This window comes from Erithacus rubecula (assembly GCF_903797595.1).
Source record: "Erithacus rubecula genome assembly, chromosome: 16".
NCBI classification, from domain to species: Eukaryota; Metazoa; Chordata; class Aves; order Passeriformes; family Muscicapidae; genus Erithacus; species Erithacus rubecula.
The window spans coordinates 5,313,839-5,326,440 of NC_136668.1; the positions used below are offsets into that span (position 1 = coordinate 5,313,839).

General features: G+C 39.8%; 1 protein-coding gene across 4 annotated transcripts in view; it reads left to right on the forward strand.

The window, feature by feature from the left end:
- The window catches only part of TENM2 (teneurin transmembrane protein 2), a gene marked incomplete at its 5' end in the record, with an annotated part of 475,212 nt that overhangs the window by 301,775 nt on the left and 160,835 nt on the right, over positions 1 to 12,602 (forward strand). For all 4 annotated transcript variants that reach the window (XM_079319918.1, XM_079319917.1, XM_079319915.1 and 1 more), the window contains one exon: positions 9,911 to 10,149. In XM_079319918.1, coding sequence (XP_079176044.1) covers positions 9,911 to 10,149 — 239 coding nt within the window. The remainder of the gene's footprint in view (positions 1 to 9,910; positions 10,150 to 12,602) is intronic.

A 12,602-nucleotide genomic window follows, 5' to 3' on the forward strand; every position in this document is an offset into this window, starting at 1 on the left:
TGGAGTGTTAATCACATTTGGTTTATTTTCTTTGTGATGTAAAGGAAGCTTTTACTGCTTGCACATGTTTTCATGTGGCCTTTTCAGGCAATTGTGCCCAAATCTTTGTGTTTCCTTTGTGGTGCTATATTTGTTACATAATTATGTTTAGCTGTATTGCAGCAGCTCGTTGCTTCTAGTGGAGTTATGAGTTTGCAACAAGCCTATGCAGAGCTCCTAATTGTACTTACTTAGAGTCCTAGAATGGTTTGGGTTGGAAAGAGCTTCAGGATCATCATGGGCAAGGACACCTTCCACTAGATCAATGTGCTCGAAGCCCTGACTAACCTGACCTGGAACACTTGCAGTGTGCTTGATTTTAGTGTGCTTGTGGCTGGTTCAGGCAAGCAAAGAGGGGCTGTGCTTCCCTGGTCTGCTGCTGCTTTATGGCTGCAACAGCTCCCAGGCTGGCTGCATAACTGTTCTGTTTTCTTTGAAATAAGGGTCTGTAATGGAAGGGTTGAAATATCTCTAAGTAAGGGCACAGTAATGCATGGCTGTAGCATTTTTATGGTGCTATTTTTATGGTTCATTTCTGCAGTATTTAGCTGCTTTACCTTTAGGCTCAGAGCTGCTGTTTAATGCTCTTTAACTTTTATTGTCCTCTTGCAGTCTGTTTCAAAGCATCTCTTCCTCCTCCTAACAAAGTGCTGGTTTCTACCTTCTCCAGTTGAGAGGTGTTCCTTTATTGCTGCTTTAATCATTGCTTTCCAAGGGGATGTGTGATGGAAATACTGCCTTTGAACATCCCAGGGTGGGTCTGGTTCCTTCCTGGCAGCTGGAGAGGCTTTAAAGCTGGGAATGCTTTGAGGGCACAGGGAGAAAGGAATGGCTTTGCAGGGGAGGTTCCTGTGGCTCCTCACACAGCAGGACTCCTCTGGGATGAGAACCCCACACAGGCACTGGGAGGACTGGTGAGGGAGGAGAACAGAGGAGCTTCCATGGATGTTTCACTGAAGATTGCCTGATTTACTAATGCCTCTTTCAGTGCTTTATATTGATGTAAAATTAATTGTTACCATTATAACTAATAATACTTAATTCCGGAGGAAAAAAAAAAGACTAGAATTAAATAGAAATTGCTCTTATTCTTCAGTTATCATAATTAGACTCATAATTTGAAATATTTTCAGTCCAAACCTTTCAGTTGCAAAGATAATTTTGTATCTATGTCTATAAATTCTTTGTGCTTGCTCATGAGGATGTGATGCTAGGCTCTAGGGAAAACTGTAACATCCTAATGTTTCCTCTATGTTTCAGGAGACAGAATGATGGCCATCCTACTGGTGATTATTAAATAGGTTTCTTTAGATCTTGTGGGCTGTAGCACAAAACCAATGGTCAAAATCTGAGGTCATTTGTGCAGAGTTCAGTTTAAAGATTGAGAAATCTGAAAATTTAATCTGAAAAGAATTTGTATCCATCTTAAAAGAACTATTTAAATTATTTGCCTTTTCCTGGGGTTCAAGCTGCATTTGTTACTTTGCCAGTCTGATTCCAGCACAGTCACTCTGGGTGAGCCTGAGGACAGCAATGAGAGATGAAAGGATGGAGCAGCAACGTGATCTGTGTCCTTGTGTGCACCATGCAGTGCTTGAACTCAAAATTGTGAGGTGTCACAGCTGGGAAACATCTGCACCCAGTGCTGCAGTTCATTCCAGTGCAGGATTGAGCACAGTGCACTGAGTCTGTGCACATGCTTACAGTAGTTGAGGCAAAAAAGCCAAAAACAGGGCACATGAGGAGAGGGATTAACAGTGGAGGAAAGCACTATTATTTTTATTTTAAGAAAGAAATTAAATATCTGAAATACTGCATTCACATTTTGTACCATGTTGGGGTGTCAAGATCAGCTGCAGAACTTCTGAACTGAATATGTAAACTTGAAGTTTCTGAACACGTTGAAGTTCCAAGCTACAGCTGCTCTCTGCAATTGTCTGCCTATTTTCAATGATGTCTCAATATTTTGATATCTTTGTACATGATGCAAAATGTTCTGGAACAGAGCAGTGAAACAAAATTTCCTTTCCTTTTGTTAATGCAATTTTCTAGGATATATTGCGCATAACAAACAACTACTTGGAACAGTGAAATGAGTCCTCACTCTGATTTTGCTTTGGCTTTCTTTTACCATTTACTTGCAGCTATAGGTACATGTGCTAGAGCAGGTTATTCCTCTGAGACTGAAGGCTGGGGTAAGAACTAACTCCTTCTTTCTCTTGTTCCTGCATGTGAAGGTCGCAGAAAGGTTGTGGGGACTTTCCAGATAATTGGGATCTGCACAGATAGACTGGACCTGTCTAAAAATCAAAAGCATTTTAAAGAGTCAAGGAAAGCACAGTCAAAATCATCCCCAAGGACTTTAAACACATTTGGGCCATGTACTTGGAGGGATTCCAAAAGTACTGTAGAAAGGTCATTTTTGGCAGGCTACTGGAGTATCATTTTCATAACAAATATAGGCATGAATAGGAGAGAGAAAAGGGTGAAGAGAAACACTACAAAAGCAGGATGTATAATGATGATTCAGAAAATCGATCTAGATGTACTCCCACTCACGTACACATAAGCTCAAAGTAGTTTTTACTGATTGCAGATAATTGCATGTTTTCATGATCTTGTTCGTTTGCATTTTTAACTTCTGGGCTGTGCAGAGTGAACAGGCAGTGTGAGTGACTGCACAGGAAGAGACAGAAATGTTTAGGGTCTTTATAAAAAAAAGTCTAGAATTATGTGATTTTGGTTCCTCTTCATTTAAGTTTGTGTGTTGACTGAAATTTCTCTGAGTTTTATTATTTTGTTCTATGACTTATAGACTTGAAATAGCACTGTTAGTACTTGTCAAATGAGTAGCTGAATTAAGATATAGTGGAGAGGTTACATGTATGCTTTTTAAAATAGAAGTGTTTTGAAATTATGATCATTAATTGATGTAGAAAGTTAAACTGCATGGACCCATTGAAATTCAAAACACTGTTATCATTATCCTCACCACTGGAGTAACAGATGGAGGCACTATTGTGCTTCATCACTTGGCACTCGGCAACAACCACTCAGAACCCTATGGCAAAAACAGACACAAGGTTTTCTGCTTAAGAAGAGAAAGTTTCTGTAGCTGAGTCGATTTAGAGCTGCCTAAATGGTCCTGGATCTGCTGATTGATCCTGCTACACTTTCATGTAAGTGCACGTGCAAAGACCTGGATTTTTGTGTTTGTGTCAGTAGCTGTGCCTGTCACTCTTTCCTAGGCATTAACCAGCAGTTTGATTGCTCTGTTCCTGAGGAATAAACTGTAGTGCAAGGAGATTCATGTGTTTAAAGGGCAAAGCTGGCTATTGACTGGCTGACTCCCACAAAAGCTAACTGGGATTCAAGCAGACAGGCTGAGTGAGTGGGCTCTCACCTCTTGCAGAGTCCCTGGAATCTTTCTGACCACAGAGCCACCAGTCAGGAAGGTGAGGGGTGGCCCCTGCAGCTGCTGAGCTGTCGTGTGCATGTTCCCCTTCTAGATTTTATGCCTTTCCAGGCTGGTGTTCTCCACCTCCAACTCTGGAGCTGCTCGTGGTCCCCAGTTCAGCAGTCCTTCCCCTCTCTGTATTTTCCACCTTACCTTTCTCCAGCCCCTCTCAGAGCTCAGCAGCCTCTGAGCAGCTGGGCCAGGGCAGTGCTGTGGGGACAAGCCAGAGGTGACAGTCCCTGGGGAACGCTCCAGGGGTGCTCACAGTGGGATTAGGGAGAGAGAAGGTTATAAAGGCATCCAGGAGGATTCAGTGTTGCAGATGAAGAGCAGTGTCCCGTGGAGAGGTGCCCAGCACAGAGCCATTGCTGCTGCTGCTGTCACACAGTGCAGAGTTTTGCCTTTGTGGCTTTGTGAGTGATGCCTGCTTGGTTCTATAATATGACAGATCCAGGTGCCCAGAGGTTGGCAGCTGCCTTTCTGCACAGCAGCGTGCCCAGCTGGCAGGCAGTGTTGAGTTGTGTGTGCACATGTCCAGCTGTGTCTTTGTTGGGGTGGCAATGACAGTGACAAGCCAGCCTGGTGCTTGCAGCAGCCTCGTCACACTGCTTTGCACCCTGCAGTTTTTGGAGCACAGTGCCTGAGGATGTGAGGAACCCAGCCTTCAAGGGATCATCAGCCTTTCAAGGAGCTGAAATTGGAGCTGCTCTGGGTGCTGCTGCAAGGATCAGGAGGTTGCAGTGGGTGCAATGTGTCATTGGTACTGATGTGTTCACCCTGGGTTACTGTTCCCCCACCTGAGTGTCCTTAGCTCCTGCATCAGGATCTGCAGCAGGCTGAAAATCACTGAAATACTGTCAGGAGGACTGTCCTCTGTTTCCACAGGCATTTGGGTGTGGGGATGCACCACACACAGGTGTGTAAAATGGCCAGTGGATTTATAGATATATATATGTGTATTTGAAATAGCTTTCCACTGAAAACTCTGTCTTACTGAGTTTAGTCTGTGGCTTTGACATGATTAAGACAATTTCTTGTAATTACACAATTTAAACACAGATAGATAATACTTCTTAAGCTTTGTTGCTGGGATTAGAGTTCTAGGGTATAAACTTCTGTGCAGTTTTACCACATCAGAGTGCCCTCAGCTGTGGAAACATGGTCCCATGTTTTCTGCAAGACCCTGAGAGAACATACAATTAAATCTCACTTGGGGAAAGACTGAGACACAAGTAACCAAAGCTTGCACTAATCTGCCATTCAGGGTTCATTTTTTCATAGCTAGCATAAGAACAGATCAGTTTTCTTCAGACTTGGTTTCTTTTTGTTTGGAAGTTAAAAATCTTCCATAAAACTTCACTGTCTGAATTTGGCAGCCACTGAGGCTTCCACTGGCATTAAATGACTCATGGCTACTTTTTTGAAAGACTTTGAAAACTGCAGAAGATTTTCTTTTTATCACAATGAACACCAGCATATTATATTCTATATTCCATTGTTTTCTGCTAAGAATAAATGTCCAGTAAAATTACAACCAGATGTGATTTTACCACAGCTTGAAGGTATTTTTAAATCTTAGAACAACTAAATTGAGCTGTTACTATTGTCTTGGCATGTAGCTTTTCTATTTATTAATTACTATTAAAAACTCTATAAAATAAAAAAATACAATTTAAGCATTACAATTCTTTGTATGCCTTTTTTTTTTTTTTCATATAGAATAACTTTTGGACAGTATGAGGAAAGAAAGAAGCAATTTATGTTAGAAAATGTCTTTTTCTTCCTTTCTATTACAGTTTTTCATCGCAAAACCAATTTTTTTTTGGTCCACTCATTCTTGTAGTGTGCTGCCATGACAATCCAGAAAGGAGGGGGGGAAAGCTGATTGTTCTCTCAAAGAATATAAAGTTAATACAGTCTCTGTCAGACCACTGTTCCCTGAGCACCAGAGGTCCTTTTGACCTGTGGGAAGGCACATTCTAGAGAGAGCTCTGAATTAATGAAGAAAGCAAAATATAGCTTTTCCTATTTGCCATTAGTGCACAGAACAGTGGTCAAATGTCCCCTGGCAAGCTCAGCTTTCACAGATGTCACCTTGGGGTGGTGTCAGCACTGAGGTGTGACCCCACCCAGCAGCAGGGCTGGACACAGAGGGGGAGAATCCTGAACCTGGTGAATCCTGAACATGGTGAATCCTGAACACGGTGAATCCTGAACCTGGTGAATCCTGAACATGGTGAATCCTGAACACGGTGAATCCTGAACATGGTGAATCCTGAACCTGGTGAATCCTGAACATGGTGAATCCTGAACACGGTGAATCCTGAACACGGTGAATCCTGAACATGGTGAATCCTGAACACGGTGAATCCTGAACCTGGTGAATCCTGAACACGGTGAATCCTGAACCTGGTGAATCCTGAACCTGGTGAATCCTAAACACGGTGAATCCTGAACCTGGTGAATCCTGAACCTGGTGAATCCTGAACCTGGTGAATCCTGAACACGGTGAATCCTGAACCTGGTGAATCCTGAACACGGTGAATCCTGAACACGGTGAATCCTGAACCTGGTGAATCCTGAACCTGGTGAATCCTGAACATGGTGAATCCTGAACATGGTGAATCCTGAACCTGGTGAATCCTGAACACGGTGAATCCTGAACACGGTGAATCCTGAACCTGGTGAATCCTGAACATGGTGAATCCTGAACATGGTGAATCCTGAATCCTCCAGCCAGAGCTGGGACTGGGAGAGGAGAGCATGGGTGAGCTGCAGGGTTGACTTCTGTTCCATGGGCAGCACCCAAGCTCCTTCCACAGCTTCCCAGGGCACTGGAATTACAGAATCATCCTAAACTAGCAGCCATATTTTGTGAGTTTTTTCAGTATGGAATTGTCTTATAGATCCACAGAAATTAGGGAGACTGGGCAGAGACTTAACAAATTTACTCTCATGTTTTCAAAACAGAAAATTAGTCCTAGTCTAATTCAAATTGCTAATGCTTAGTTATGAGGTAGAAAATGTAGTTTTCTTAATTGTGTTTGATAGGCGAACAGGTAAGACAGAATACAATTTTTTAATTCTTATATGGAGTGTATTTGAAATGAAGTGAACTGGTACAAATCAGATCATTTCTTTTCATAAGCAGGCATTGTACAATGCTCCCAGCCTTACCACTGTGAGGCTGTAATTAATGTTGATAAATGCTCATGTTCTCTCTGTGCAGCTTCAGCCCACAGACAATTGGTTGTACCAGACCATGTCAAATCTCACATAAAAATATGGCTATAGATCATTTGGTTTAGGGATAGAGTTGAGACAAGTCAATTTATTTCCATTAGTAGCTGAATCTGGATTTAAAACTCTGGGGGTCCAAGTGTTTTGTCCATTATGTTCCCAGTCTTTCTGGTGTGCTTTGCTATGATTTAAGGTGGATCTGGCCCCCAGCTTTGGAATGCAGTGCCAGTTTTCCAAAGTGTCTTGGGGGATATTTAACATATCTTCAGTTAAATGTCTTTTTTAACTTTTGAAGGCAGAACTTGTGTACTTTCAAGTGATGTGATGTCTTCAGATAGATGCCACTTTGTCAGGGGTCCTCATACTGAGACAATGAACTTCCAGCTTTCTAAATGCTTGGGTAGGACAAAATGTGACTAAATTCAGGGTTTATCCAATGAAAATCTTTTTGGCTTTGAGAATGACATCTCACATATCCTTTTCAGTTGGCTTTTTTTGCTTCTACCAAGTTCTGATTAGTTTTAACAATATCATGGAGATCCTGTTTGCACGGATAAGTGTTTTGGTTTTCCTTATATACTTTATGTATCTCAAAGTGGATCACAGTGGAGCTGCTTTTTTGTTCTGCTTTTTTTGTCTTCTCACATGCAACAGGATATGATTGACATGTTCTATTAAAGCATATCTAGATATTCATTAATTCAATTTTAATGGGAGCAGAGTTTCATTATATATCTGAGTTTACTTTAACAATGCTTTATATTAAAATTTCTGTTGGTGCTGTAACTGCCTTCTCGGGCAAAGAGGACATAAAATTCCTGGATTTAAAGGCAGTTCAGATAAAGATAGTTTTGTTCTGAAATACCTGCTTTTGGGAAAGGGTAAGAACTGTGTGTTATAGACCCTTCTGTCCAAACCTGAGAGGGCTGTTCCTGCCATGAGGATTCAGGAGAAGGGGTCCTGGGCTGAGGCAGATGCAGAATTAGTCTGGGTGAGAGAGGAGCTTTCCTGCCTCCTTTTTGTCTCTGGGTCTGGCTTGTTCTGCTTTCCCTTGTTCCTCATGCTCTGTGTCATTTCAGTCCCTACATCCCATCATGGAAGGGATCTTGTGCTCCCAACACTGGAGAGCAGCTGGAAAGGACTGAACCTGCTTCTGCTGACAATTAATCAGGTTCTACCCAGACAGAAGGAGCAGAAGAGTCAATAGATCTGGTGTAGCACAACCAGCCCCATAACATCATTTTCCCATCAGTTACTTTAATTGAACTGTTGCAAAGTAAAGAAACATTTAAAGTTATGTATTCAAGACAGACTTTCATTATTTCTTGCTTTCCCTTTGCTGAAAGATGTTTTTAAAAATTCAAAGGCTGGTAATTTTAAAGGGAAGTCTTTTAGCATTTGCCTTTATTGCTTTTTCTCACAGATCACCTATGATGTGCAGAAAAGAAGCAATTCTAACCTCTAAGGTCCCTCACTGATAAAGGAAAAAGAAGGGTGTTTTTTATTTGTTAAAAACGGTGAAAAAAAAGGGTGTTTTTTATTTGTTAAAAAAATCCCCAATGTTTCCATGAAGTAACTGGTTAGAATTAATCTGTTTGAGTCTGATTGCATATCTGAAGTCTCCAAAGCACAAAGAAAAAGTTATGACAGTGGATACTGCCAATGTCTTTGTCTGTTCTCTACATCAAACTAGATTTTGGTCACTGTTGAAAGGGATGTACAAGGCCACTTGGAGTTTAAAAATCAATAACAAAGGCAGTGTCAAAGTGATTTTTCATGTTCATTAATGGAGTTTATAATTGATTCATTAAAAAAAAACCAACATATTTTCAGAGGCTGTCTTCAAATGGAAATGTTTAATCAGAAATCTAGGGGGCCTAGCCAGCCTTCTCTTTATTGTCTTTCACCTGTATGCAAGTTCTGCACAATCTCTTATGCTCTGGGTTTTATTTTAAAAAAAAATTTGTTTCAAAAAATGCCTTTAAAATCACTGCTGGTATTCTGTAGAATAGGTATATACAAATGTCTGCTTGACAGTAGGCACATTCATGATGGTGGGCTGGAAAACATGCTTGGGAAACACATCTCAGCCTCCAACTTCCAAATTGTTGTCAGTGAGTGACATGGATTTTAAAGCTCTAACAGGTGGTTTGAGAGTGACATACTGGATTGTATCTGAATAAAAATGTTAAACATATTTTACATTGGAAGTAAGACCTGGGTTATTTTAGGCTGTGATTTTGATTTTGGAGACTACTGAGTGTCATTCTGTTTGATTCCAAGAAGCACTTGTTTTTCAGAGCTGTGAAGGGAGAGGGCTTGGAGCAAGTCTTCAGAGCTCTCTGTCTTAAACCAAGTGACTTTCTGTAAGACCACAGCCTTTATTCTGTGCTTCTATTTCTATTTCTTTGGGGGGTTTTTTGTTTTGTTTTGTTTTTTGTTGTTTTTTTACAAACTGGGAACATATTTGTAGTCAGTTCTTCCTGGCTGTGAGAAGTTAATCTAAAGAAACCAGTCTTCCAATTTGCTTTCTCCATTTCTTCTGTCTGGAATGTGTTGACAGCATTTTCTGAGATTCTTTAGAGTGTGTTCTGTCCCTTATTTTCTTCCTAAAAAATGTATGGGCAGCTGAAATCCTGGTTTTGTCTGCTGAGTCATGTGCTGTTGGTAATTGCCTGAGCTGTTCAAACCAAACATGTGTACTGTTAAACCACAAAATCATGGCTAATTCTAATTCTGGCAAAACCTTTTCCTACAGGACCATGGGTTTTGCTATTATATATTCTTAGTGGTTTTGCTGGGAGCCTTGGCCAAGAGTGTAAATGAGACTCAGAGTGTGGTCTTCTTAGAACAATCTTTGAGTGGTGGATTCCCCAGGGAGCTCCCAGACACTGCCTGGGCTATGCTGGTGTTTTAGTACTATGTGGTCAAGTTGCATCTAATTACAGAAAAGATAAAGAAAGATATCCTGACACTGTATTTTAGTGCCATTTGATAAGATATGGTAGCAAAAAAAAAAGGAGAATTTTCATTTCCCCATTTCTTCCTATGAAATCCTTTTCCTCTTTGGTTGACTTTACCAGGCTGTGGCAGCTGGAATGGTACAGCAGTAGGTGTTCTGTCTTAACTACAGGACTTGCCATTTTCAGCTCTATTCCATTTTATATTTTTCAGGCATTTCTTGTTTAAGACATCTTCTGGAACGACTCCTCTGTTCAGTAGCTCTTCCCCTGGTTACCCGCTGACCTCAGGAACAGTTTACACTCCACCTCCCAGACTGTTACCTAGAAATACATTCTCCAGGAATGCATTCAAGCTGAAAAAACCCTCCAAGTACTGTAGCTGGAAATGTGCTGCTTTATCTGCAATTGCTGCTGCAGTCCTGCTTGCCATCCTGCTAGCATATTTCATAGGTAAGGCTGTGTTTTCTCTCTCTCAAATCACATGGCTGTGTCAGAAAATGAAAGTTCAGCAGATAAAAGGATGGTCAATGTGTTTCACAAATGTGTGTTCTCAGTGAGCAAAGAATATTATTATTCCTTACACTGATTAATGAGGAAAAATAAAGTGTTCAAGTCACGTTCACTGTTGTAAGAGCAGTGGAAGCAAGAAATTGATTCAGGGTTCTTAATGTGCAGTGTTAACTTTAGGTGTCAGATATGCACATCTCATAGATGGTCCAAACAGAGGGATTTAATGACTTTTTGATGTAGTGCCATATGTTTAAAAAGTATTTAGAAAAAAATTGTGATAGGTGGTGAACTCACATAAGTAACAGAAGCTAGTGGCATTTGAATTCAAATGTTACCATCACATGCTGCCTTTAGATAAAAAAAAAATAATTTTGATTACTAGTTCTCAGTCTATATTGGTCTGTGTGCCTAAGTCCTGGTGTTAAATTTGAATTATTACATAGTTCTGTTTTGCATACAGCTGTTTTCCATATTCTACTCATCCTTAGTGTTTTTTAAGGAAAAATACAGAAACTCTGAATGTTGTTTTTATTTCCCAGGATTCATATGTTAATAGTGACCACACTGTATTCTAATCCTTTCTGTTGTTTTTTGGGATGTTTTTAACATGCTGCTGAGATTTTGTCATTATTAATTTAATTAACATAATTAATTTAATTAATTTCTGACTTTCTTCCTCTTCCCTGGTTCCCTCTCATTCTCTGTTGTTGTAGAGGCTTTTTTAGGTGTCTGCACAAACTACCAGTGTATTTTATACCTTTTACAGTGCCTTTAACAGTGTGGTGATGGCAGTGAAGTGCTGCACACTCTTTATGTTCTCTGAGTAAGTGGCAAAATTATGTTAGCTTGACAATATTTTCTGTTAATACTTTCCAGACCTGTGCTTTGTGGGATTTATTTCCTCTCTGAAACTATTCTCACATATAGCACTCAAAAGATCTATAAAGATGTGCTGAATTTTCCTTTTTTTTTTTTTTTTTTTTATCCTATATAACCTTACTCTTCAGGATAGATACCATTTTCTAAGAAAACCCCATTTTTCATACTAATGAGCTTCCATATGTGATTAATATATACAGCAGTAGGAGAGAACTGGCTGACTATTCCTGCTGTCTGTTTAGTCCAGACCTACATCCCAGCACACTGAGTACTACAGATCTAACCATCTTTCTATATTTCCCCTGTAGAAAGCCTCAGAAGAATAACAAGCTTAGTTTGGTGTATAAATGAAAAGATTGGAAAGCACATAATTCATTGAAGTTGACAGTTATCATACAGCAGCTCCCTGTTAGAGTGATTATGCACATGGGAAATGATACACTGCAAGTTGAACATTTTAATCATGTGCATAACTTTGAAGTGATGGATTATGAAATGTGTTTTTTCCTTGGTATTTAGGTTACTGTAATCTTAAGCAAAATTGCTTTTTACACTTTCATATATAAGATAAGAGAATGTAAGGCAATGTATTGACTCTTAATAATTGATGAATGATCTATCATTTCAAGTAACGACATAACTGATCCATTTTGACAGAAGTTTTTGAGGTCTTCTTTCCTGTTGAAAGAATGATGAGCACAATAGAGTTGGTAGTGAACACAACAAAGCAGGGTTTAGGAGTGTTAGCTCAAGGTTTAAATAATGAGAAGTTACCTGACAAGCTTGGTGCCATACACAGGAAAGAATAAGTATATGTCAAAACCAGAAAATAGCTGAAATGAATCCTATGAATAAATTTGATAGATCCACTGTGATCATAATTTAGAGTGATGGAAGAGAGAGAAAAGAAAAAACAAAAAAAAGCAGTGGTGTAGCCTTAGAAGTATGAGAGCAACAGAAAGGTAAAAGCAAAGTGCTTTAGGTAGGCCATTTATTAAATTAATTCCTTCACTCTCAGCAAAAAATCATACAATTCATTGCACATGACAAAGAGCAGGTGTAAGACCATCAGCTATAAACTAACCCTTGCTGTCCTCCAACAGTGTGACTTAAGGTGCTAAATCATCTCCTGATTTCAAAAAATGAAAGGCTTTGAAGGTGCTGCTATTGTATTTCTGCCTTACATGTCCACAAAGAAAATTTCTTGCTCTCTACCACAGCAGAGGTTCCATCACTGGGGTTACAGTAGCTATAAGTAAGAGTTATGGAAAAAGTAATCAAAATTTTCAGCAAATGGTTCTGCTCCTTAGGTTTGTCAGTGTATTTGGGCTGTGTGAACGTTATTGTATCCATGCAGGACCAAATGCAAAAGGCAGTGATGGCAAATATGAGGTAAATTATATTGAAAGAGGACTTTGAAGTTCTCATTCTCTTTAGGATTTCTAAATTAATTGTCCTCTCATAAAAGAGATGGGAGAATTGATATGGAAGGGTCATTGAACAGATAATGTCTA